Source organism: Panthera onca, chromosome F1, assembly GCF_046562875.1.
Source record: "Panthera onca isolate mPanOnc1 chromosome F1, mPanOnc1 haplotype 2, whole genome shotgun sequence".
Taxonomy (NCBI): domain Eukaryota; kingdom Metazoa; phylum Chordata; class Mammalia; order Carnivora; family Felidae; genus Panthera; species Panthera onca.
Window position 1 is genome coordinate 69369300 of NC_138355.1, and position 26430 is coordinate 69395729.

Genomic DNA, 26430 nt, shown 5'->3' on the forward strand with positions numbered 1-26430 from the left:
GACGCGCCGGGGCGGTCGTGGCAGAGAACTCGCCGAGCCGCGCCCGCTCACCCTCCCTGCCCCACGCGTCCTCACGGGGTGCCAGCGCGGTGACGGGCAGGTCTCTTAACCACCTCGGGGGCTGTTGAGACCCCGGCGGCAGCGGCTGCAGCCAGACAAAGGACAGCTGACGCCGGGGATACGAGTTCGTGGGGGGAATTTTGACCTCGGGATTGTTTGGAGGGTCCGGTGAGAGTCTGTGGCAGGGGCGCCGGCCGGCTCAGCTGGTGGAGCCTCCGGTTCTGGATCTCGGGGTCGCGAGTTGAGGCCCCCACGCCGGGCCTAAAGCTTACTTTAGAAAAAGGGAAGAAGTGCACGGCGAAGCCGGCCCCGTAGGCCACGGGCTGTGCTGTGCGATTCCGTTTCTACGAAGCGTCCGGGAGAGGCGAGTCCGGAGACGCAGCCTGGCTGAGCGGCTTCGAGGAGGGCAGCGTGACTGTGACCCCTCGAGCGTTCCCAGAGGGACAGGAGCGCTCTGCAGTTGGCGGCGGGACTCGCACGACGATCTGATAAAGCCCGCAGGACGGCGGTCGCTCCGAAGGGGTGAATCCCGTGGCTTGCGGTTGTACCTCCGTGAAGGCGGTTTTGTTAGGTTGTGGTTCCGCGGCAAGCTGGCTCCGGTTCCGGGGAAACCAGCGGAAGATGACCATCCGGAGGCAGGAGGGGAGCCCGTGGGATGTCGAATGTCCTGCCACACCGCCTGAGAAAAATGGTGCCACGCCCTCTAATCTCGTCGCCCCCCCCCCCCCCCCCCCCCGAGCTCCCCACGTTCGCAGAAGCCCAGCCAGGTGTTGGGTTTGACTTCCGCGAGAGGGTCCTGTGGGTCGGGAAGGCCCGGATGGAGGAGGTGCCGAGGCTGGCCCGCAGAGCCAGGGCGGATCGCAGGAGGTCTCAGGAGGGGCCTGGAGGGCTCACGTTCTCCCGGGCCGGCCGCGGCCACACCCCGTGTCTAACAGGAGTCGGGGCCTGCCGCCGAGCGTGGCAGTCCCGGCCTCGAGAGCCTCCCCCCCACCCCCCGAGCCTGCTGGCACCCCTGCCCACGGAGAGCAGGGGAAGGGACAGTGACGAAGGTGGCTGCTCGAGGCCGAGAAGCAGCCCGCTCAGGCTGGGAATGAGTGTGCGAGCAGACCCCAGAGCTGGGAGCCAGGCAGCCGGTCAGAACACGGTCGATCCGTCCTGCGTCGCCGCCTCGTGCACAGAACTGTGGGATTGCTAGATGCCGAGCAGAGAGAGAGGTGAGCGGGGCAAGGCGGCGGGAGGGGGAAGGGAGGGCTCAGCCCCTCAGGTGGGCGGGCTCCCGGTCACCTCCCTGTCCCGCGCGCAGCCCCGCACAAAGCCTGCGTTGTAACCAGAGCAGTCGCCCCGAGCCGGGCCTCCTGGCGTCGGCTCCTTTAAACACCCTGTGAGGCAGGTGCCGCTGGCTCCCATCGTGCCGAGGGGACACCGAGTCGCGCTGTCAACTGGTGCGGCCCCCGTGTGAGCCCCACCCGTGCGCTCAGCCTGTCGGCCCTGCTGACCGAGGACACCCTCTTTTCCTCCCCCTCCCCCTGGCCGGTGACCTCTCATCCCTCAGAATTCCACTCGCACGCCGTCGCCGACAGGGGCCCTTCCCTGGCTCCCCTGAGGCGTCCCGTTGCCCCCATGCCGGCCTCTGAACCACGGCCTCGCGCTGCCACCGGTGCCGTTGGTCTGGCCGCTGACAGCATGGTGGAGAAGCCGGGGGCCGGCACGTTGCCAAACCCTGAGGATGCCTGACAAGCGTTTGTTGGACAGACGGGAAGAGACGCACGAGGGGTGTTCGCCTGGGGTAGGGGACACAGGCCTGGGATACAAGGACAGGCTAGGGGACGAGGGGACAGCGGCACTCGGCGGCATACGGTGTCTCTGTGACGAGCTTCCGGGCCCGGAGGAGTCCCCGTGCGGAAGGCGCTGTGCCCTGCGGCTCCCTCTCCCCCTGCCTCTTCATGCTCTGTCTCCTCTCCCTGCGGCTGAGCCCCCCTCCCTGCAAACCTGCCTCTCCCCGGGGCACCCACGTGTGTGCTGCAAACTCACGCCCACGTGGAACGTGTGCCGGCGGAAAATGAACCGAGACCCCTCCCACTAAGGCTGCTCCCTAAACAGCCCAGCGGGGTCTTTCCCTTCGCGCCCCTTTGGCCAGGATTGACTCACACATTCCAGCCTCGCTCACTTGCCCCCGAACCCACAGAAAGAAATTTTTAAGGGTGTGCGACAAGGCAGCTAAAAATCCCCAGAAGGCCTGCTGTGTAGACAGCCCCCACTCCGGCATCCCCTCCCAGTCGTGGTCCTGTGGCCAGCTGTGCTGAGCCCCAGAGGAGGGGAGGTGAGCTGGCGCTGGCCTTGCCCCCACAGCCGCTCCCCCCCCCCCCCCCGCCGTTTTCCTGGCTAGGACATGGGCAGGTTACAGAACCTGCCTGTGCCTCAGTTTCCCTATTTTGTGGAGACCGAATGATGCACACAAAGCACTTAGTACTCAACATCATTTGTTGTAAAGATTTTATTTTGAAGTCATCTCCACGCCCAACGTGGGGCTCGAACTCACAACCCCGGGGTCAAGAGTGGCACCCACTGAGCCAGCCAGGCACCCCCCAAAATCACTCTTTTAATGAGACCGGATGTCTCCTCATTGAGGTGCGGCTCTGTCTTCACGCTCCTCTCCTCTGCAGGGCTGAGTGCCTTCTCGTCCCCCTTTGGCCCCTCGAGAGGATCCCTGGTTTGCAGATGAGAGAAAGGAGACCCGGCACGGGTGACCTGTCCCAGCCATTTAAACAGGTTTCCGGACCCCGAATCCCCAACTTTCCCCGGCCCTTGCCTCGGATCTCTGAGGCAAGAATGAACACACGGAAGGAAGTTGTGGGGGGACCCCGGCCTTGGTGTTTCTCCACTGTCGGGCCAGTCTGGAGCCCAGGAGGCTCTGGTCAGACAGGCTCCAGGGGCCGGGCTGCCTGCCGACCAGGGAGGGAGAAAGATGGAAGATGGAACCCTTCGCCAGCGCAGACGAGCCGACCCGGAGGAGCAGTGCCCGGGGTCTCTGACCGCAGGCCTCAGGATGCGGGGACGCGTCCGGGCAGACGACGGGGTGGGATGCAGCCCGGACACTGGACTGAGCCTGGACCAAGAAGCCCAGGCCTCGGGCCCGCGTCGCCGCCCCTCGCCTCGGCTGGCAGGTGCCCGTCCCAGCCAACTTCTATCCAAAGGCTGGTCTGCAACCAACCTTGGTCCCAGAGAGCTAACCAGCAGGGAGGCACAGGGCCTCGCCCCTGGAGCCCTGCAGGGACCTCACCAGAGAGGGGTAGGGAGGAGGCAAGGTGCCACTCTTGACCCCGGGGTTGTGAGTTCGAGCCCCACGTTGGGTGTGGAGATGACTTCAAAATAAAATCTTTACAACAAATGATGTTGAGTACTAAGTGCTTTGTGTGCATCATTCGGTCTCCACAAAATAGGGAAACTGAGGCACAGGCAGGTTCTGTAACCTGCCCATGTCCTAGCCAGGAAAACGGCGGCGGGGGGCGGGGGGGGGGGGGGCTGTGGGGGCAAGGCCAGTGCCAGCTCACCTCCCCTCCTCTGGGGCTCCCTCCAGGAGGCAGAGAACAGCGTTGAACCAGGGGTCCAGCAGTGGCCGGGCAGGACCCAGAGTTCCGTGTGTCGTTAAGAATTGCTTCCCCTCCCCCATCCCTCCAAGTGACATAAACAGGTGAGAGGGTGGGCAGCCGGCCTCACCTGGTGTTTTGAGATGTGTCGTCTTTGTGTGACGTTTGTCCTCTTGGCAACTGGCGGAAGGAAAGGGGAGGGGAAACGGGCCGGTGGTGTTGCTCTCCATTCGCACCACCACAGGTAACGAGGTCTGTTCACTGTCCTGCTCCCGGCCCGGCTGGAAAGCGTCTGCATCCGTGCTTGTTCAAGCTCTGGCCTTCTGCTGCCCGGTTCCGCCCGACCCCCGTGTCGAAAATAACCAGCACCATCTTGTCCAAATCCACAGACTTGCCCCCTGCAGAAAGTACTTCTGATTGTCCCCATTTTGCAGACGAAGGAAGCAGAGGTCAAGGAAGTCAAGTGAGTTGCCCAAGGTCGACTCTGCCGTCGAGGAGCCAAACCAGGACTCAGCCTGAACTTCCGACCCCGAAGTCCGTGCACCCCTCCCCCCACCCCCTGCCTCTCAGCCGTGACACACAGAGCCTAGAAGCTGGAAGGAGGGCAACGGGGTGGCTTCAAAGAGGTCCCTGATGTCCCTAAGGGGACTTGTGGAATCAGGGATCAAGAATGCAGGGGGCTCTTCTGGAACAACCTCCAGGCCACACGGCGCAGTCAGTTGTTCACCCACAAAACACGTGGCGGCCCATGCGTGCCGACAGCAGGTCCCCGCTCTCTGGGGACTCCTGGTTTGGCCCGGGAAACAAGCTGACATGATGAACTGACGGTGGCCTGGTGACAGTAGCCATGCATGTATTCAACTAGCCTTTCCTGAGTGCCTGCCGCATGCCAGGCTCTGTCCTGGGCTTTCAAAGTCAAATAGAGATGCTCCTTACCCACCAGGAGCTTCCCCCTGGGTGGGGTCCCCACAGACGCAGGCCGCCCCCCACGGTGCCACCGCCTTCCCCAGCAAGCTGCAACTTTCCTGGCCCGGGGAATTTTCAGTACTGACCGGGCAGGCAGGAACTCAGGTGTTCCCACAATACTCGGGGAGTTCCCACTCTCCCCACGCCCCTTCTGGAAAGAACCAGAGCCTCGAGTGCCCCTTCTGACCCCAGGCAGTCCCCGGATGGACTGGTGCTCTTCACAGCCACCTTTGGAGCCGCAGGCACAGCAGCAGCAGCGGGGGGGGGGGGGGGGGGGGGGCCTCCTCCCGGCTCCTCCGGCCCGGCCCTGACCTCCGAGTGGGGCTCAGCCTGGGCCTGGCGCACCGGGAGTGCTGGGTGGTGCTCAGCACTGGAGAGGTCAGGTCAGGTCCAAAGACAGAGGCCCAGCTCCCTCCAGTCCCGTCTGGCCGGTGGGGAAGCCTCGGTCCCTGTAAACCTGGGTCTTGTCCTCAGAGAGTCCTAAGTGATGCCCCCAGGACACAGATGCGGGCAGCTGGCTCCCCAGCTGGCCTGGGGTGTGGCCCCCAGTAGGGGGAGTTGGCGAAAGAGAGGGAGGCATCCCGGGCAGCAGCCTAGAAGGACTGATGCTAAGGGGGTCAGCTTGGGAGGGGAGGAGAGGGCAGTAGGGGAGGGGAACGAGGGGAAGGGAGGATCCAGGGTGCAGCCCAAGCCCAGGTGGGGGCCGGCCGGAGGGGCAGGGGGTGATCCTCTGGGGGGCCAGATGCAGAGGTAGACTCAGGAATTTTCAAGGAGTGGGCAGGGGCTGCAGCAGGGAAGGGCAGGGGACCCCCCCGTCCCAGCCTCCTGCCCACAGTATTGATCTGCTAGATTACTCAATTTCACCCGTATTGATCAGGTAATTGCTTTATCTCGGGTCTCATTTGAGCTCTGCATTCTCCTGGCTTCCCCTTCTCTCTCCCTCTTGTTTTTCCTATCAGCCTGACACAGGGCTCCTTAACACAGAAAATATATATATATATATATATATATATATATATATATATATAAAGATACAAAGTTTGGTTAGCTTGTTGGGGGGTGGATGGAGCTCCCTCTAGCCCCTGAATCGTCTGCTCTCCAGAAGCCCCTACTGGCTCCAGATAGTGGGCAGGTTGGCTGTCCCGAGCTCCAAGGTCCAGAAAGGAGCTGGGGAAATAGAATCCATGGGCTTCGGCCTCTGTTTCCTCTTCCCGTCACCCCACCCGCTGCCCCCCGACTGCGACCCGGAACCCCCTACTCCTTAGCCAGGCTTTTGGGCATCACCAGGTCTCGGGAGCCCCGCCTCTGCCCCCTCGCTGCCTCCTCGGGGGCCTCTTCAACGGCGGTAGCGCCCCGTCGGCCGTGCCCTCTCTGCAGCCCTGTGTGGGCCCCTCTTCCTAACTCCTGCTCCCCTCAGCCTCACCCAGCCCAGTGCCCCGCCCCCAGGGCCCAGGCAGCCTGGGGAAGGGGAGCGTGGGAAGGGTGCTCACAGCCCTCCCCCAGGGAGCCCCCCATCTGAGAAGCAACAGTTCCTGGCTTCTGCAGAAGAGACAGACCCATCTGAGGACCAGACAGAAAGACCCACACAAAAAAGACAAAAAGACAAGGCCCAGAGGGGAGCAGGCAGTGAAGGGTCCTGGACAAGTGTCATTTTGAGCACCATCTTCCAGAGCTCAGGTCACAGACCAGCCTGGCAATGGATACAGATACAGAAATTGTAACTTGGAAGCAGGACCACCGGAGCCTGGGTCTGGAGTCTGTGGCCAAGGGGACGTGTCCACCCGCAGCCATGTCCTCCGTCCAGCCCACCCTCTGGGCTCCTGGCACGCGGGGACCCCTGTCCACATGATGGAGTGGCGAGCAGTCTGTGCCCCAGACGTGCCCCCCTGAGCAGGGGTGCGGGGGGCAGTCGCCTGTTCGTTCTCCTGCACAAGCACCTGCAAACGTCAGGAGTGGACCAGGCTGCAAAGACTTAACATTGGAGCTCCGTCTTCAAAACTTCCACTGAGAGCTCGGTTTATAAGACAGATGAAAGCCTGCGTGACCTCTGAAGACAATGAAGTCTTCATGGTTATTGGCACAACCCTCCAGACACCTCGAGGTGCCAAAGGGCCAATGTCAGGGCGATTTGAAAAGCACTGCGTTGAGATCAAACAGCAGGGGACATCTCTCCCTTGGGCTGGAGCCCGGTCCTGTGTGAGCAGAGACTGGTGCAGGAATGAGATTTGCCGGTGGCCTGTGCTCCCCTGTGCCGGTGGCCGTGCTCCCCTGTGCGGACAGCAGTGGGAGGGACAGGAGGGACGGGAGCTGGGGACAGGAGCAGCCAGGGGACTAAAGGGCCCCCAGAGGAGGGCAGCTAGCACCCTCCGAAGAAGGTGCAAAGCTAGAGTTAGTCAACAGGATCTTCAGAGAGACTGTGTGCCAGGCATGGAGGGAGGGACCCGGAAGTTCCACGGTGAAAACCATGACTGGGACCCTCCCCGGGGGAGCTCAGAGACCCTAAGACACTATAAACCAGCTCAGCCTCGCGGCCCCCACTCCACCCATGCCCACCCCCCGGGGCCACCGGGCCTGTTCCGGCCCATCTCTGAGTCGCTACGGGGGAGGGGGGAGGGAGCGCTTTTTTTTCTAATTTTTCTAATTCTTCTAACCTTCAAGTGCCAAGCGCCTCGACCTTTCCAGCTTCCCCTTCAAGCCCCCACATCCCACGGTTCTCCCTCCCTGGCACCTGCCCCGCCCTTCGCTCCAGCCTCCTGGTGTCCAGGCCTGGACGAAGCAGGAACCCCTGGCCTGGTTTTCGTGGGCCGGGTCAGCTTCAGTGCTGAAACTCCCGTGTCTGGGGAGACCACTCAGTCCCCGCTGGGCCTCAGGTGCAGCCCAAGGGCCAAAGCTGGGGGGCAGGGTTAGAGAGCGGCGGCACCCGCCCACTCGTACAAGGAGACGAAGAGGGGGGCGCACGTGCGCGCGTGCGCGCGCACACACACACACACACACACACACACGGGTACACACGCACAGAGACGCTCGGGAACAAAGCGTGACCCGCACGTCCAGAGCAGACACCCACAGAATCGTGGACACACTCGCGAACCCAGGCTCACACACCCACGTTCCCAGAGACAGGCGTGCGAGGACACACCGGTGACACAAAACCTGGCAAACACCCACGCGTGAAACCGCACGGCTGTGCAGACGCCTACGGAGACACGCGGCCACTTCCCGGGTCCTCGGAGACACACAGACGCAGGCCGGCCGGCCGAGACAGACAGCCACACACGCAGACGCCCACACGCAGGCACGGGCGGGCCAGGAGCACAGAGTCGCCTTCACCTGTGCCCACGGGGTGAGCTGCTCAACAAACTCCAGAGCTTCCCCGGTTCCGCCTTGGAAACATGCGCAGGGCTGGGGACGTGAGTTCAGCCCCAGGGGGGCACAGGGTGGGCCCGAGCCTCACAGAGCCGGACATCACCACCACCACCCCCCCCCCCCGCCCACCTCACCACGCTGGGGGCCCCAGCCCCGGGGACGGTTCCGGGAGCAGGCTCTCTGGGGAGGGGGTCCGGGGCCGGCCGGCGGGGGTGGGGAGCGTGAGTGAAATGGGTTCATTACTGGGAGTCTGTTGCCTCGATTGGTATCGATCCCACATGTCACCTTCCATTGCTGCTAATGGGACCTGAAGAGTCTGCACCGACACCACAGCCACGGGCTCCACCCCCGTGCGCCGCCTCCCCTCCCCCTGCCCGGCCGCCGCCTCCTCTCCCGCTCCTGAGGCTCCCCAGTCCTCCTCTGTCGCACCAGGGACCTTATCCCTCTATTCAGGGGTGTCCTTCCCCCGCTTCCCCCCGCCGAGTCCGGTCTCAGTCACATCTGTCACAACCGGACTGGCCAATGGACCCTCCTGAACTCGCCCGTCCCCTGCCGCCCTCCACTGCCTGCCAGGCCCCCGGGGCCAGATCCCTTTTCTCTCCTCCTTCCTACTCCTCACTTCTGAGCCCCGACCCGCACGCTGTGCAGCCCCTCGATCAGGCCTCCGGGGGCTGAGCCCACCCTGTGTCTCCCGTCCGCCCGTCATAAGTTAGAGGGTCACAGAGGCCCACATGAGGCCTAAGAGGACCCACGTGGGGTGATGAGGTCTTGATCCAAAGTGTCACACAGTGTCCATAGGCTCACGCTGGCTACTCATGTATGAAAAAGTCACTAACTGGGACGGGAACCTTCAACCCCAAGCTCACGTGAACACCCTCTGGTTGGCCCCCAGCCTGTGCCACTAAGCTCTAGGGGGTGGCCGGGGAGCCGAGGCCCACCCTCCTCCCCCCGGGGAGACTCCTCTCTCCGGGCGGACTCCCGGGGAACCCCCAGAGCCGGCTCCAGCCCAGAGTGGGAAGGGCCGCCCTCAGCGGTCTCCGCCTCACCCCGCTTGATGCCCATGATTGTGTCACTGTGTTGAGAAAATGTAGGTGGCCTGGAGCGGGCCACTAAAATCAGTGGCAATGAAGTTGGGGGCCCTGAGGCGGTGTAAAATATGTCGAGGCTGATGTGAGCTGGGGCCATGGGATCAGCTTCAGCGGGGGGAGCCGGTTGGGTCCTTTTGGGGTGAGTTGCTCAGCAGTCATTGGTGAGGCAGCCCCGCGGCCAGGCCCTGGGACACATCAGAGATGCTCGCAAGAGCGAAGGGCTGCATTTGGTTAGGGGACCCATCCCCAAGGGCACTGGGCCCTTTGCCTGTGTCTTGGGGAAGAAACAGGAGGCCCAGTGTGCCACCCGGGAGCCAGGGTCGGTGCCAAGCGCCTGGCCTCCTGTCCCCTGGTGAATGGGAGTGGGGGCTCTGCTCTGATCGGGCTTACGGGAATATGGGAGGAAATGGGCAGGGAAGTGTGTAAGGCACTAGAGGGAAGGTGAAAACCCTAAGTGTCGCAGAAGCAGCTGCTCTGGTTCCCGAAGGGACTGAAGTTAGCGACTTGGGGGACTTTCCTGGGAGCTGGGGTCATGGCAGGCAAGCGTGGGAGCCAGGAGCCGCCCTCCCCGGAGGCCCCCCGGATGCTGCCTCCAGGGGGAACTCTCGGAGGCAGCAGGTGCTCTGAGCGGCCGTGGGGTCCAGGCCTTGGACTCGGCTCCTTCGAATGGGCGGGGCCTTCGTGGAGAGGAAGCTCTTCCTGCCCGCGTCCGCCTGGCCTTGGCATCTTCCGGGTCCTCACTCAGGTGCCAAGTCCTTAGATGAAGGAGATGGAGTGAGGTGACATGTGTAAGGGCAGGACCACCTGCCCAGGGGAGGAAAGACCACGGGCACCTGAGGGAAACGCCGGGACCGCATCTCAGTGCCGACCTCGGCCCCCTCGCTGAGGCTCCGTCTCCCGTGGGCACCAGGCCTGCCTGCTCCTTGCTAGGCCTGCATCCAACAACCTGGACACGCATCCTGTCCCCCCCAGGACCCTCTGCCAGCGGCCCCCAGCGACCTGTCTCTCCATCAATCATCCTCTCCCCCCTCACCTCTCTGTCATGTTAGCTTCGGTTGATTTAACCAGAAAACAACCCCCAGGATTGAATTCCATGGCTCTCCCTCCCCACGTCCTTCAGCTCGAGGCCGGGAGGGGCTGCGTAATGAGGTGGGGAGGGACACTTGGCCTCCCAGAGCCAGGGAGGAATAAAAGAAAATCATATTGATTCCCCAGCGACAGCCGTCAACCTTTTCATCCCCGCCGGAGACTGGAGACGTGGGCTCCAGGCCCCACAGGCTCCAGGGGGGCTCATTCCCCGGGACTTCAAAGGCAGAGGCCCTCGTTTCCCCTTGAGAAGCGTCTCCCGATGTCAGGCGCCTAACGCAACCCCTCCCGGTGTATTCTGGAACCCTACCCGTTCCCTGCTCCTGATCCTTCCCTGCAGGGTATCTGATGCCCCCCCAGTCACTTCCTCCTGTCCAGTCTTTGCCTGACCTGGAAGTTCTTCTCGCTGTCTGGCTTTCAGTCATATTAAGAGAGGAAAGAAAACATCATTTTCCAGAACTCCGAAACTCCCAGACGACAGAGACATAAGTGCTTAAAAATCCTCAGAGAAAATACATCGGGTAAACCATTTGTATCATTTAATACTCGAGACTCAAGGAAAACTCCAGATTTCGGGGACTGTAACCTCCATGAGCTCGAGCAGAGCCGGGGCCTGGAAGCCAGGGGGACTTGGGGACCAGGTGGTGGTAACAGTCCCAGGTTGGGAGGGGCTTCTCTTCCAGGCCTGGGCTCTATCTGCACAGAAAGTTCCCTGAGACGGGGACTGACTTATCTAGGGAAGGGTAGACAGCTGGAAGGACTTCCCCACAGTTCAGGGTCCCTTTGCCTAGAACGGAGGACAGGTGGCCTCCTCACGAGTCTCTGTGTTGGCCTGACACTGTAGGAGCCACCAGCCCCAGAGGCAGCTCTGGATACAGAGGACTGAAGGAGAGACACCCCTCCTACCACAGCCCTCACGGAGGCGGAGGGGGCGCGGGCCGCGGTGCCACTGGCCCCCGAAGGGTTAATGCTATTGTCTGAAAACCACATCGGCTCCCCTGGGAGCTTGGAGATCCCGCTCTCATTTTAAGTAACCCTAACTCGCGTGTGATGAGCGAGGGCCGCTGGGCGAGGCGTGCGCCAGAAGAAGCAGGAGACGTAGCAGGGGACGGCCGGCCACCGCTCCAAGGTAAGGGACTCTGGTGGCAGGTGTGCGGCTGGGCTGGCCTGAGGGACGGCCCTTCTCGCCCCCACCCCACCCCAGCTGTGGGTCCAGCTGTGGAGCAGCCGGGAAGGGGGTCCGTAAGGAGGAGCGGGCAGTGGTGGGGGTGAGAGCCCAGGGGCCTCGCAGAAGCCTCCCGGGAGGCGGCCGGTGCGGGACAGCCGCAGGGCCGGGTGCTGGGGGGCCAGGGCGGAAAGAAGTGGGGACCTCATCAAGACAGCTGGTCTCCTCTCCCCAGGTGGGGCACTTCTGGGGTCAGATGTCCGCGTGCCGGGGCAGAGGAGACTCCTGGCACGGATGGGGTCAGGTCAGGCTGGGGCCGGCGGAAGGACGGGCTCGGGCATCCCTGCACCCTGCCGTCCACACAAACAGCAGCCCGTACGGAGCTGACCGCACCATCGGAGGGGCTGAGGGTGGGGCCGGACACTGGGGGTGCGGGCATCACAGCCCGGGGGTATGGAGGAGCAGGGGGTGGGCCTCGGGGTCCCAAGGGTGGGAGAGTTAAGGCTGTGCTCCCACCTGAGCCGGGCTGGGGTGGACCGGACCGAAGCCTCTGGCAGGGTTGGGGGATTCTGCCCCGTGTGCCTGCCGGGCTCCCTTCCTCACGCTCCTGGCATCCTTCCCAAAAATGAGGTCCAAGAAGCCTGAAGTCGGACAGCCCCTGTGCTGGAGGGCAGGTGCGGGCTCTTGGAGGCTGGAGAGGCGCAGGGAGGGGTGATTCTCTCCTCCAGCCCTCGTCCGGAGAAGGAGGAGGAGGAGGAGGAGGAGGAGGAGGAGGAGGAGGAGGAGGGCTGGGGAGGGCGGGGGCAGGGAGAGGGGCTTCGTTCAGGCAGGGGGCTTAGTGAAGTTCAAGTCAGGGTTCACTAGGACTGGGGTGAGCACCACGAGGCTGGAGGTGGAGGCTGCGACTGGACTGGGATGGGGGGGTAGTCTGGGGGTGGCGACACTCCCCAGCCGGCGAAGTCCTGACACTCTGGTCCCTGTTTGCTCCGTCTGGCTGCCACTTGTCCCAGATCAGCGTTTGACTGAGAACTTTCACTTCCTCTGGCTGGCCTGGCTCCTGCTGGAGGGGATTTCTTGTTGGGGGGGGGGTGGGGGGGTGGGGGGAGCAAAGGGAAGGATCGGGGATGTCCAGGCAGGGGGATCCCCAGGGCACAGCTGACAGGAATGAGATGGCAGGAAGGAGGCTGGGGTTGCCCGGGGAGGGATTTGGGAGGGAGCAGGGGTGGAAGGGGGCTGCGGGGACCTAGGCCGGGGATCTGGGGGCCTGGGCTCAGCTTCCAGGTCTGAAGCCTGGGTGAGAGAAAGAGCACAGGAACAGGACAGAGAGAGAAGCAAGAAAATGCAAGACACAGGGCCTGAGGCTGGCGGCAGTGCCCAGAGCAGGAGATGGGGTGAGGCAGCCGGCCTGATCCCCAGAAGTAAAGACGGAAAGGGACCGGCCTCCTCCTCGACACCGAGACGGAAAAGGATGGGCCACAGAGGTGGCGGGGCAGGGAGACTCAGAAGCCTGGTGGCCTGGGGACTGGAAAGAAGGGAGAAGAAGCAGTCGGGAAGCAGGAAATGAGCTAAGATGAAAAGGTCAAACCAAGTGAAACAGAGCAGAGGCCGGGAGGGGCCAGACGGGAGAGGGGAGCATGCGGGGCTGGGAGCCTGTCTCCTGGCCCCCGTTGCCCATCCCCCAACCCCTGGGCCAGGGGGCCGTGACTTGCCCCACCGCCCTTCTACCGCATCTGGGGTGGGGTCTGGGGGCGTCTGGGATTTCTACTCCAAGAGTTGCACGAACCTTTTAAAGCCCATGGTCCCCAGGGACACAGAGATCAGAGGGTCTGCCAGGGGCTGGGGGGCAGGGACCTGAGACCCGAGGGCCCCTGGAGAGAGAAGTAAAGTGACGGAGAAGCAGGGCCGCCTGGGGACCCCCCTAGGGAGTGGCAAGGAGGGTCGCCTTTCCTGCTTGGGGTTACAGGGGAGAGGCGGGGCTCAGCTGGTCCATTCCCAACATGGAGCATCGAGAAGGGGCCCCTCAGCCCTATGCGGGTCCCCTGAGTTTGGGGACCTGCAGGAGGGACAAGATGCCCTGGGGTCTTTGGGAAGAAAGAACTTCTGTCTCTGCCCCTCCCCCAAATCCCCCAGGGAAGAAGGTGGTTGGCTTTTCTCCCGGGCCCCAGCCCCTCGCGGTCCTACCTAACTAAGCAGCTTTAGCTAATAGCATTAAGGGAGGTCTCAGGACTAACCACTCTCCACTGGGGGAGAGATCAAGGGGACAGACCAGAGGCTTCTAATCAGATTGGGGATTCTGCAGAAGTGGGGGGGGAGGGCGGTGTGCAGTTTGCTCAGTGTCCCCTGGAGGCCGTCACCTCTGTGTTCCCACTGTCCCCCTCTGGGCTGGCCTCCCCACTGTGACCCTTCAGCCCTCACCTGTGTCCACACACACACACACTCACACACACACCCCGCAGAGCTGCCTCTCTGTCATGCCCTTGGCACTCTTTCTCTCGGACTCTGTCCCCCTGAATCAGTCGGGGACTCACCCACCAGGAAGGCTCGGTGGAGGTCAGTCAACCCGACCGTGCGGTCAGCCCAGGCCAGCCTCCTGGAAGGCCCAGCAGCAAAGTGACTCTTGATGCAAGTTTTGCTTTTCAGATGGGTAGGCAGTACGGGCCTTTACCGCTCAGCTTTTTTTTTTATTCGGAGTGTGTTCGTGTCTTTCTCATCCCCTTCCCGTCTGACTGTCGGTCCTCAGGCTTCCGGAAAGGAGCCCAGCACAGCTTAGGTTAGACCCGAGAGGCTCCTCCAGGGCCCCCGCCGCCACCACCCTCTCAGCTCCGAAGTTTCAGTCTCGGCTTCTCTGCCCTGATTGACTGATTACGGCTCGGAGCCCGGAGTCAGATAGACCTGTTCCCGAGTCCGGCTCAACCACCTGCACGGGGATCTGATGCAAGGCTCCCACTCTGTGGAGGTCGGTTTCCTCGGCTTGCAAAACGGGGGAAATAACGTCCACGTCGAGGGGCTTGTGTGCGGATTCGGGGCAGGACCTGTGGAAAGAGAGGGCTGGCCCGGTGCTGTGACATGACAAGGGCCCGTTTCTAGTAACTAAACTCTCAGAAAGACAAGCTCTGCTCTGGACTTTTCCTCTGGCTCCAAGCCCAGAGAAGTGGAAGTGTCGGAGAAGCAGGGGCGCCTGGGGACCCCCGTAGGGGAGTGGCGAGGGGGGCGGCTCTCCTGCTTGGGGTTACAGGGGAGAGGTGGGGCTTAAGGCCCGCTCTCCGTTGTTACCAGGCTCCTCTATATCGCGTTGTTAAATAATGACCTAAAACCTACCTGTGTGGTAACGAGCGCTCGTATTAGCCAAGGAGACCGACCGTGTTGTCAGTAACCAGAATGACGGGGGCGGTGACCATAATAATCGCTCACGGCTACGAGCCTTCAAACAACACAAAGCGCCTAACAGCAGCCCTTCTGATCATTCCAGATTGGGTTATGGTCCTCTTTGATTTATAGCTCTCCACGCTGACCCTCTGAGACCCCGCTGTCGCCGGGGCCGTAGGGGCTGCGAGAGCCGCCGGGCGGGGGGCCCCCCAAGCCCTGCGAGCTTAGCTCACCACACGGGAGGGAGGGAGCTGGGGGCCCGGGGCACAGAGCGGGTCACCTCCCCCGGCCTTGGGGTCACCCCCACCAGAGCCGCAGGGTAAATTGGAGCACAAGGAACCGAGACGAAGCACGAAGGCCGCGACTGTCTGAGGGCGGGTCAGCTCCTCGGGGCCCAGGGCAAAAGGGGGGGCTGGAGGGGGGCCGTCAGGAAGGATTTGCCAGCAGCGAGGACTCCCACATCCCCGCCGCAAGCTCCTCAGAGACCCGGGGGTCTGGGCGGGACCCCCACACGCATGGGGGAGACCAGGAAATGGGGAACGGCGGGGACGGGTGGGGCTTGACCTCACCCACTGATGCCACTTGTGGTTTTTGTATTTGGGGTTTTCTCCCTTTGGGGGCCAGAGGCGGGGTGTCGGTCGGTCGCCTCCCTCGGTGGCGGAATATCACACATCTTGAATCAAGGTGTTGCTGTCGCTTCCGCTTAAGAGCTGTGTGACCTTGGAGAAGTTCCTCGACCCCTCTGAGCTCCATCTTGTGAGATACTCCCGCGAGCTTTCGGGGCGTGTGGGCTCCCCGGCTGGGGGCGGGGCGCACTGAGGACCCCCTCCGCGGTGGGTTCATCATTCTCCTCGTGCCAGATCCTACAGCTATCCTAAGGTCTCCAATCCTCCAGACCAGGAGACACCGTGGGGGCCCGGCAGCACTGGGGGGGGCGGGGGGAGGCAGCTGGAGGAGGCCACCGCTCCCTCCACGGAACAGTCTTCCTTTGGGACCTCTCACCCCGGCACACACCCCCCCCCATTTCCCAACCCATTTTCCTAAGATGAGGTGGAAGGGATCCCAACCCGCTTGAGTTTAGACAGGAGGTTCTCAACGGACAAGGCGGGGGAGGAGGGTGGGAGACGGGTGGGGGGCTTCTGTTTCGGGGGAGGACGGGAAAGGGCAAAGTTCCAGAATGTCAGCCGTCAGTTTAGAGGCAGAAGGCTGGGCGGGAAGACCCCAAGCGGCGTGCACCCCTCACCACCATCCACTGTCATTTCCAGAGGTGCCCTCTGCTCCAGCCAGACCGGGCACCCCCAGGAGCACCTGCCCCCAAGGGGCCATTGGCTTGTCGGTTGACCCCCCTGGAGCCGTGTCCCCTGGCAAAGGAAAAGCAGGAGACCAGATGACCTCTGGGGCGGGGGTAGGGGTGGAGAGGGCAGGGAGGGTCTCAGCAGCTGAGGTGTCTGACGTCCTGACCCCCAGCAACTTCCGGGGTACCCCGCGGGCTCTCGCTACTCAAAGCAGGGTCCGCAGGCCGGCAACATCGGCATGACCGAGGAGCTTGTTAGAAATGCAGAGTCTTGGGTACCACCAAGCGCCTCCGAATCAGAATCTGCGTCCTGAAGAGATTCTCGGGATTCTTCCGCCTTGGTGTTTGAGAAGCACTCCTATAGACAGCGGGTTCTAAGTCTCAAGACGACACGGCGTAGGAGCGGGGGCCGTGTGCGAGGGGTGGAGGTGTGGCCGCTGAGCCCGTGTGTCGGTGGCTTTCCCTCTGTGAGCCTCGTCTGGAAAGTGAGGAGGCCACTCCAGGCAAGCCCTCACGTGCCCTCCAGACCTGCCGGCCTAGTAAGTTCTGGCTGAGAGCAGGGCTCACCCCATCCCGACTTCCCCTCTCCCCCAGAGACGGAGCCCGGAGCCAGCTCCTGTAAGCCTCGCCACAGGGTCCTGACCTCGCAGGTGACGCCTACCCTGGAGCGGGGCCCACACCCTGCATCTCCCCGAGGCCCTGTGGGCGCTCCGCCTCTGGGGTCATCTTCCCTCGGGGACGGGAAGCCAGCCCTCGGCCCGGCCTCAGCTCCATCTGGAAGGTCTGGGACAGGGACGGGTGCTCTCCTCCCGTGGCCTGCATCAGGGAGCTCACCCCCGAGTCCTCTCCCCATCTGGGCCACGCTGGGAACCAGCAAGACCCCCCCCCCTTCCGTGGCCGGGGCCGGGCTTCAGTAACTCCACGGATATTTACAGAGTAGCTGGAGCCCAGGGCCCGTGCTGGGCTGGCCTGTGAACAAGACAGCCGGGGCCCCTGACGGCGGGGAGCCACCACTCGGAGGCGAAGACAGACACAAGCACACAGGCCCCGTCGACAGCCTCATTCCCACGCACGGACTCCACCGCCAAGCACTTCACCGCCAGGCACCTGCGACGCGCCAGGCATCTGCTGGGCCAGAGGCTCGCTGGGGACAGAGCAGGAAGCACACGCCCCCTGCTCGCCCGACGCCTGCAGCCCGTCCGGCTCCGTAAAGGTATGGGTGTGCGTATCTTCCGCCTGCCCCCGCTCGAGGTTTACGAAGAGCCCACGATTAATCACATTTTCTCTGGTCTTCTCTTGGGGAAAGCTCCAATCCTATTAAAGCCCTGAGAGGAGAGCGCGTCCCGTCTAAATCCCCCAGCGGGGGCAGGATATAGGACCCTCTGCCTTCCTGTGCATCCATATAAGTGGTCCCAGCCCCGGGTCTGCCCCTGGCCGGGGAGGACGTCCCCAGAGGAGGCCGGGCCCTGCCTTCCGTGCCTGCCACCTGGTCCCCTGCCTCAGGGCCCCTCGTCCTTGTCATCCTCCTCTCTGTCCTCTTTTCTTTGCCTCATTCTTCGCCTCCCTCCTAAGCAGTGACCGGCTCCCCCAGGCCCAGACGCGGCCCTCGCGGCCCCAGAGGCGACCATGCACTGCGGCTGCGGGGCCCAGGGCGTCCCTGTCGCGGGCAGCTCCTGGATCTCAGGTGAGCCTCTGCCAGGCCGCCCGCCCGTCGAGGCCCAGCCGCAGAGGGGCGGCCCCGGGGGGCGGGGTTGCCCCCCTCCCCCCGCAGCACTGTGGCACTCACGCCCCTCCCCCCAGGCTTGGCCTTCCCGGACTGGGCCTACAAAGCCGAGTCGTCCCCAGGCTCCCGGCAGATCCAGCTGTGGCACTTCATCCTGGAGCTGCTGCAGAAGGAAGAGTTCCGCCACGTCATCGCCTGGCAGCAGGGGGAGTACGGCGAGTTTGTCATCAAGGACCCGGACGAGGTGGCCCGCCTCTGGGGCCGCAGGAAGTGCAAGCCACAGATGAATTACGACAAGCTGAGCCGGGCCCTCAGGTGGGAAGGGGCGGCCAGGCGGCCAGAGAGGTCAGGGCTCAAAGACGGGGCTGTGGGTGCTGGCAGCCCCGCCCCCCCACCCCCGAGGCTGGTGGGACGCCCAGTGGCTCCCCAGGCTCGCCGGCCGGGGGAGGGGCGTGGCCGGCCCAACTCTGCGTTCTCAACCTCGGAATCCGCAGGTATTACTACAACAAGAGGATCCTGCACAAGACCAAAGGCAAAAGGTTCACGTACAAGTTCAACTTCAGCAAGCTGATTGTCGTCAACTACCCTCTGTGGGAGGTGCGGGCACCACCTTGCCCCCTGCTGCTGGGGGCCCCTGCCCTGTTTCGGCCAGCCCTGGTGCCCATGGGCACGCACGGCGAGGTAGGCAGGAGGCGGCCCCCCCTCCCCTCCGCCCAGGAGGACCCCAGCCCTCCTCTCTGCCTCGGGGGCCCCGGCAGTGGCCAGTGGTCTTCTCCCACTGCTTTCTGGTCCCCCAGTGCCCCGGGGTGGGAGGGGCAGGGCCATCACCCTGAAACACCTTCAGGGGGTGCAGCCTGCGCCTGGGGGCGAGGGTGGTTCCTGCGGGACCCCTCCAGCGGGAGGACCCCAGGGAAGGGGGCGGGGTCTCAGGGAGGAGCCTGGGCACGAACCGGGGAACGCAGGCCGCCGGCCAGCCCACGCCACCCTCACTCCTGCTTCTCCCTCCCCAGCTCCTGCACAGCGCGCTGCTCGCCCGTTGGGCCACAGTGGAGCAGCTGGCCGGGCAGCGGACCCCCCGAGGGCCGCCAGAGGCCTCTGAGGATAAGAAGGGGAGCGGCAGCAGTGCCCCCCGTGAGTGCTCGGGCCCGGGGAGGGCCCAGGGGACTGCAAGTGGGACCCTCCTGGCTGAGCCCATGGGCCAGAGGCTTGAGACGGGGACAATAAAGTCATTCGTTCATTCAGCAAACTGAGCCCCAGCTATTCCCTAGGTGTGGGGGCGCAGAGGGGCTGGACGGCCCTCCAGATGCTCAGAGAATGGAGGGAGTAGAGGAGGGACAGTCAGCGAGTGGTGTGGAGAGACTCAGGGAAGCGCCAGGCCCTACGGGAATGCAGAGATGAGCGGGCATCCCGGAGGAGGAGGCCCCTGCCCCCGGTGAGGCAGTGCCCAGGCAGAGGGAATGGCATTTGCAAGGCAGGGAGTTGTGAGCAAGGGTAGGACCCAAGGCAAGAGTTGTGAGCTGAGGGACCCAGTGACTGGCCGTGGTCAGAGAGTGAGGGGTGGAGCTGGGTTGGAGGGGGCGTGTGGCGGGTACCGGCAGGCTTGGGAGGACCATCTAGGCAGAGGGTGACGGGACCAGAACGAAGCACGGGCGGCAGGTGGAGAAGGAGGCTCTGCACAAGGAGGAGGGAGAAGAGCACGGCAAGCAGAGAGAAACAGTGCGTGCAAAGGCCCTGGGGCAGGGAAGAGGGACTAGGAAAGGCCAGCGTGGCAGCACTGGCGATCCCAGGGGGAGTCGGTGGAAATGTAGGCAGAGGTCAGCTCTCCCAGGGCTGTAAACAGCGAAGTGACAAAACCAGACTGTCCGTGAGGAAGATCACGGACACGCCTGAGCAGCCTGAGGCTTCACACAGACGGCTCAGACCTGCCCCTCCTCTCCGGGCGACTTCACGGGAGAGAGACCCCGGGCCTTAGCCTTGTCCCCAGAGCCAGACACCTCTGGGCCCCAGGGTGCAGCCGAGGCTGTGGGCGAGGGTGGCCCAGGGCCTGCTGGGACCCGCTCGGCCACCGGTCTGGCCCCTGGAGAGAGACAGCGCCTACAGGGCACCCCTGTGTTCCTACCCCTACCCCCCTCCTGACTCCAGAAGTGCCCCGCACGGAGCTTTCTCTTTGGGGAACCGCGAGGGGGAAAGAGTGTCCCCGGCGAGCCCCAGCTTGGAGTGGGCCATCTGCACCTTCCTGCCCTCTGTGGGGACACACACACACACACACACACACACGAGCTGCCTGGCTGAAGTCATCTGAAGGCTGTGCAGGCCCCTCACCCCACCTCCACTCCGGGCACTGGTGCCAAGAGAGCATGCTTCTGGGTGGAAAAGTAGCCAGGCCTGCGAACCGGAGGCAGAGGCTGCAGGCCCGGTGCTGGGAGTGGCGGGGGAGGGGGGGGGGGGGATGGACACTCAGACCGTCTCCTTCACCTGCTCCTCAGCCCCCATCTGATGTCCGAGGGCGGACGCAGCCCCAGACCCAGGGAGAAGGGCAGTGACCCCGGGGGACAGCTGGGGGTCACCTTTGCCTCATGCAGGACCCTGTCCACTGGTTTCCCTTCGTGGGTCCGACTTCAGAACCATCGTTCCTTCCGAATACGTCGGGCGTGTTCAATAATAACTAATTCGCCTTTCCGGTTTTCGTTCACTACAGCCCCACCGATGTGATGACATTACTCTTCTAGGTCGATGATGTGGCCTTGCTAAGAGAGGACTCGAGGGGTCGGAGTTGGGCTTTTGGAAATAAGGACAGTGCCGGGAGGTTGTGCTAGTCGCCCCGAGGCCTGGCCCCCGCCCGGGGTTTTGGGCGCCGGGTTGCAGGATGCCCGCAGGGCCGAAGGATCTGGAAGGAGGGGCGGAGGGAAGGATCCTGGGGGAGCAGGCCAGGGCCCAGCCGGCCGAGAAGGCGAGGCCGGGCCCCCCACGCGCTGGCCTCCCACTTGACCTTCGCCAGCAGAGGGGCCTGTACAGATGAGGAGACCGGGGCCTGGATTTCAGGGACAAGCTTGGGGGCACAGGCTAGAGCCAGAGCCCTGTGCTACAGAGAGTGCAGACAGGACTCACTGAGTCCCAGGAGACAGTGTCCTCACCCAGTCATCCCACACGCTCGTCCTGAGCTCTTAGGAGGCACCAGGCGGGTCCAGGGGACGGCGATACAGGCGCGGTTCTAGTCCACACAGAGCCGGGGGCGCAGACATTCTGGGGGTAACCACGCTCATCGGGCCAAGGGCCCAGGAAGAGAGGGGCGGGAGCCACAAGGGGGACCCCCAGGCTGACCTGTCTCGCCCCCAGGGAATAGACCCGAAGCAAAGGAAACAGGATGGGGCACAGCAGGGAGAGGAAGTTTCCAGCAAGAGGAAAAGGAAATAGGAAGTAGGTGGAGAAGGGAGATCTCTCCTGACCCTCCCTCCCTCTCTCTCTCTCTCTCTCCCCAGGCCTTGGCTCTCTCCCAGCCCCCTGCCAGCTTGGCCCTTGCTGCCTTCTGGGGAGCCCCCGAGAGGAGCTGCTGGGTCTGGCCTCCTCGGCCCCTCCTCTCCTGCCTTCCCTCCCTTCCGACTGGACCCGCCTCTCAGGGCCCTTCCTGCCCCCTGTCCCCCCAGAGCGGCTGATCCCGGGGACCTCCAAGCCAGACACCCTGCTGCCGGGGCCCGGCTGTTCCCCAGCGACCCACCACTTTCCGGGGCTCCCCCTGTTGGCTGGGCTGGGACAGGGGGCCGGCGAGAGGATCCGGCTTTTGCCCCTGAGGCCCCCGGGGCTGGAGGTAAAGCCCTATCCCATGATGGGGGCAAAGGGACGCCCGGACCCCAGGGAGGGCTTCTCCTCAGAGATACACAGACCCAAAGCCGGGGACGAAAGCCCCGTGTCCCCCCATCTGGAGAACTTCAAGGCAGTGTGGCCCTTGGATCCTCCTTAACTGGGGAGAAGAGGGGAAGTGGGGGGTCCCCCAAAGTCCATGCCTCCTCCCATGTGTTTCCTTTCTGGCTTTGTACCTTCCCTGGCCTGGAAACAGGTTTCAATTGCAGGAGGCTTTGAAGGGGAGGAGTTGGACAAAAGGGGGTGGGGGGCATGCCGGGGGGGGGGGGGACTGAGGCAGGGTGACCCTCCCCTCCCCTCCCACCAAATTATGACTCAGATTAAGGAGGCATCCTTAACCTCAGCTGTCCTCAAAGGAGATGAGCATACAGATTCTGTCGCTTGAGCGCCCCCAGCCCCACCTGCCCACATGACGGAGAAAGTGAGCATCTGAGGAGCCCCTGCCCCCTCGTCCGGGCTGAGGCCCCGGTCTCTCTCCTGCCCCTCCGTGCGCTTCGTCCTCGGCCCTCTGGTCTCTGTGACCCTGGGAGCTCCTGTCCTGCGCGGGTACTTCCTACAAGCCACCATTTCCCCCAAGACGCCAGGCAGTGGGGCAGGGAGGACCCGGCCTCCTCAGCTCTGTAATTCTCCCCGCGAATAAAACACCCTTGGCCAACCACACTCGGCTGACCGTCCCACCGCGTCCCCGCTGCCCTGAGCTGCTGTGGGGCTACACGTCACCCCAGGCTCTCCCGGGGGGGGGGGGGGGCAGGGGACAGGGTGCTGCCATCATCCCCCAGAGAGAGAGGCTGGCAGACGACGTGGTCCGGAGCCACCTGTGCCGCGTGGGGACCAGCCTCAAGGACAGAGCCCGAGCAGAGCGGGGCCTGCCATGGACCTGTGAGCAGAGCCAAGGGGGCAGCGGGTGAAGGGGGCCCTTCCTCTGTCCCCAGCCCTCAGAATGACCAGAGGAGCTGAGGAAGCATGGGGCAGCCAGGGGAGGGGGCCGTGTGGGGGAGGGGCTTTTGCCCAATGAAGGAAAAGCCAACAGGGCAGAATGTTCCAGGAGCCAAGACGAGTGAACCGCATAGCTCTCCTGTCTCTGGGCCACCGATTACAGGTTTAGGACTCGTCTCCACTTCCTGTCTAGGATATGAGGAGGCACAGGGGTCCCTGTGTGTGTGTGTGTGTGTGTGTGTGTGTGTGTGTGTGTGTGTCTGCACTGGGCTTGGGGGTCCGTGCATTTTGCTTTCTGCCACCTGCTGTCCTTCCTTGCAACAGATGCCTGGTGGCCTCGAATGGAATGGGGGAAGAGAGGCCCAGAGCAGGACGGGGCCGGGCCCTCACCCCGGGGAACCCTGGATACAGGCCCGGGGTCTCCCTCCCAGGAGCTATCGGGGGGTCCGTGAAAACCCGCTTCTCACTTGCTCCCAAGGCACAGGCCGATCCCCAGCCCAGCGGGAAGGAGGAACCACCAGCCCCGGGCCTGCCCCTCACCCTGCCTGGTTTGGGAGACAAACCAGGTCTCCTCTGGCACAAGGAACCGGCTCGCACTGTCATGTGGCCTGGGCCCTGTTCAGAGAGGCCACCCCCCCCCCCCCCGCCCTGCCTCGACAGGGTCCCATACTGAAGACCCCATGTACCCTCTGCAGGGCACATGGTGGGTGAACCCGGGACACGGCCACCGGGGGTCCAGAGGACATAAACTCCCAGGGCGCGTGCCCTGCTCTGCTCTGCATAAACCATTTTCTCAACCTTGGCAGTGTGGACATTTGGGGCTGCCTCATCTTCCCTTCTGGGAGCTGTCCTGTGCGTTCCAGGATGCTTAGGACATCCCCGGCCTCCAGCGGCACCCGCCCCCAGCAGACGCAGTGAACTGTCCCCAGGGGGAGGAAACTGTCCCTGGTTGAGGGTGGCTTCAGTAAGTCCAGATGTTCTGGCAAAGCTGGGCCCTGCGCTGTGCCAGCACAGGAAGTATGAGGGTTCCATGGTGCGAGGGCGCCCTCTGGTGGCCACGGCCTCCACCGACGCCCGGCGTGGGGGGAGGACTGGGTGTGAGGTGACCGGCACCTTGGGGTCTTCTCAGATTAGGGATTCGCAATTTCACATTGTGAAACCCTCCCACTTCAACCCCCCTTTGCTGATCACGGAGGAGCCCCCGAAGGCTCCACAGGCCTCATGTGACAGCAGACAGCAGGCGAGCGGCTCCTTTGGGACAATCGAGTACAGCCATCAACCCTGGACCTCACGCTCCCTGGCCGCCTGTGGCCGGAAGGGCACAGAGTGGATACTCAGCCCTCCTCCAGCAGCAGCGGGAACCAGGACGAGACACGCAGAGTCAGTGCGCCAACCATCCTTCCTCCTGGACGCTCCGTCGCACCAAAAACAGGGACACTCGTGGGTTCGGGCAGGCTGAGGAATCCCATACCCGAGCTTCACGAAGGCTAGACTGTTGGGAGCCGGAAGGGACCTTTGCGATCACGGCCCAGAGAGAGAGGAAGACACCTGCCCCAAGTCACACGTGTGGAGGGGCCACGTGTAAAATCAAAGTCCCCCAGGTATCAGGGACCGTTCGTCCCACCTCACCACAATCACGTGGACTGAGAGCTTAAGACGCCCCCGAATCCCTTGGAAACGAGAGCGTATTACCTATGGAGAAGGAAATTTTACGCCGTTCCTGCGTGATTTTTACTATGGCCGCGGTGGGATTCGACAACAAAAGCGAGTCATTTGCTGCCCTGAGTTGTCAGTGGCGGTGAGGTCCTTCCCTCCCCTCCCCCTCTTCGTCCCTAATGAGGACCCTGTCCAAGAGCGGGGGTAAACGTTCAAGCACCGCGGGTGTTACGTACACACACACGTGTGCGCGCTCACACGTACGCACACGTACGTACGTAACTCACAAACGCTTCTTAAACACCTGCTCTGCGCCAAGCACCGTGCTGCCAGGTACTGTGGCTCAGGCAACCGCCCTTGAGATACTTTCCTCTGTGAACTTCGGAGCCCCGGACGCCAGGGGGGAGCCGAGAAAGGAGGAGGGTCTTCGGGTGAACCGGGGAGGGGACGGGGCCTTGGCAGTCACTGCGGGAGCTCCGAGTGTGGCGTGCCTGGGGGGCAAGCTTCTTCCTAATGTTCAACACCTAATTTAAAGATCAACTTTGTGGGGCGCCCGGGGCACTCGGTCGGGTAAGCGTCCGACTCCGGCTCAGGTCGTGATCTCGCGGTCCGTGAGTTCGAGCCCCGCGTCGGGCTCTGTGCCGACAGCTCGGAGCCTGGAGCCTGTTTCGGATTCTGTGTCTCCCTCTCTCTCTCTGACCCTCCCCGTTCATGCTCTGTCTCTCTCTGTCTCAAAAATAAATAAACGTTAAAAAAAATTTTTTTTAAATACCTAAAAGTAAATCTTAACGCATTTCTCTTTTTTTAATGACTTTTTTTTTTTTTTTTGAGTTATTTACGTATTTCGAGGAAGGGAACGAGCAGGGGCGGGGCAAAGAGAGAATCCCAAGCGGGCGTCACGATGCCAGCGCACAGCCCAATGCGGGGGCTCGAACCCACAAACGGTGAGCTCGCGACCTGAGCCGAGATCAAGAGCTGGCGGCTTCACCCGCTGAGCCACCCGGGCGCCCCCGGCAGGCGTTTCTAATCCCCGCACACAGTCAGGCAACATGTGCCAACGGCTTGTAAAGTCATCAAAACACATCCCAAGTCCGTGATCGCTTTTCTGCGTGTTACTTCATAAACAGCTCACCTCGCACTCGGAGCCCAGGTTGGCCCGCTCGCCACGGCCCACCGTTGGGTCACGCGGCCCCGGCGTGTATTTAAGCATTAGCCTTTCTGTGGCCTTCTAGGTTGTTCCTCTTTCTTTGCTTTGTCAACACAATGGTTTCAAAACCTTTGTCCCAAGTTGCCTTGTTTTTTTTTTTCTTTTTTGACTTAATTCCTCGAGATACCTCCTGGGGAATGAAATTACTGACTCAAAAACCATGACATTTGAATGGCTTTAGATGCGCACTGCCCAACCGTCCTCAGGAAGGGTTGTAATAGTTTTGAAAGCCACATCTCCGCACCACTCGCTAGGCACCGTGTTGTGTCTCCCGCGAGGCCTACGGCAGCTGGCGGGGGGCGGGGGGGTTGGTCATCACGCTTCACGGATGAGAACAGCAGGTGTAGACGGGCCAGCCAGCTCAGGGCCGAGCCGGGGTGCACTTGGCAGCGGGCTCCACGGCCCGTGCCCCCCCCCCCACCCAGGCCGGCCGAGAGGGTCAACTCAACTGCAAAGGACGGGCTCTCCCCGCCGGACCCCACCCGTCTCAGTGAGAGAAGTCTGTTCCATCTCTGCCCTCGTCTTCGGTCTTCAGTCAACGGTGAGGGCGATCGAACGTTTGACCGCTGTCTTGCTGTTTTTAATCTGTACGAATACAATATCTAAAAGACGTGTTAGGGGCGCCCGGCTGGCTCTGTCGGTGGAGCGTTGGACTCTTGCTCTCCCGGGTGTGTGAGCCCCACACTGGGTGTGGAGATGACTGAAGAATAAAATCTTTTGGGGGGCGCTTGGTGTGGCTCAGTCGGTTAAGTGTCCTACTTCGGCCTAGGTCATGATCTCGCCATTCCTGAGTTTGAGCCCCGAGTCAGGCTCTGTGGGGACGGCTCGGCTGTGTTCTGCCCCTCCCCCGCTCATGCTCTGTCTCTCTCCGTCTCAAAAATGAATGAAACATTAAAAATTAAAAAAAAAAAAAACTCAAATAAAATAAAATCTTCTAAGGGATGCCTGGGTGGCTCAGTGGGTTAAGCGTCTGACTTCGGCTCAGGTCACGATCTCACAGTTCGTGAGTTCGAGCCCCGCGTGCGGCTCTGTGCTGATGGCTCAGAGCCTGGAGCTGCTTCGGATTCTGTGT

The 26430-nt window shown here is 62.9% G+C and overlaps 1 protein-coding gene across 1 annotated transcript; it reads left to right on the forward strand.

The window, feature by feature from the left end:
* The first annotated feature begins 16827 nt into the window (after positions 1-16827).
* On the forward strand, positions 16828-21659 carry ETV3L (ETS variant transcription factor 3 like). Its single transcript, XM_060644599.3, has 5 exons — positions 16828-17662; positions 17779-18016; positions 18196-18382; positions 18712-18832; positions 21181-21659. The coding sequence occupies exons 1-5, from the start codon at positions 17605-17607 to the stop codon at positions 21657-21659; spliced, it is 1083 nt and encodes a 360-aa protein (XP_060500582.1). The 5' UTR covers positions 16828-17604.
* Positions 21660-26430: the final 4771 nt, after the last annotated feature.

What these genes read in the sequence shown, in the direction of transcription:
- ETV3L (XM_060644599.3), top strand. Translation starts at nt 17,605, where the DNA reads ATGCACTGCGGCTGCGGGGCCCAGGGCGTCCCTGTCGCGGGCAGCTCC. An exon ending in CCATGGGCACGCACGGCGAG is followed by an intron (nt 18,383 to 18,711) that starts GTAGGCAGGAGG and finishes CTCCCTCCCCAG; the next exon opens with CTCCTGCACAGCGCGCTGCT. An exon ending in GAGCGGCAGCAGTGCCCCCC is followed by an intron (nt 18,833 to 21,180) that starts GTGAGTGCTCGG and finishes CTCTCTCCCCAG; the next exon opens with GCCTTGGCTCTCTCCCAGCC.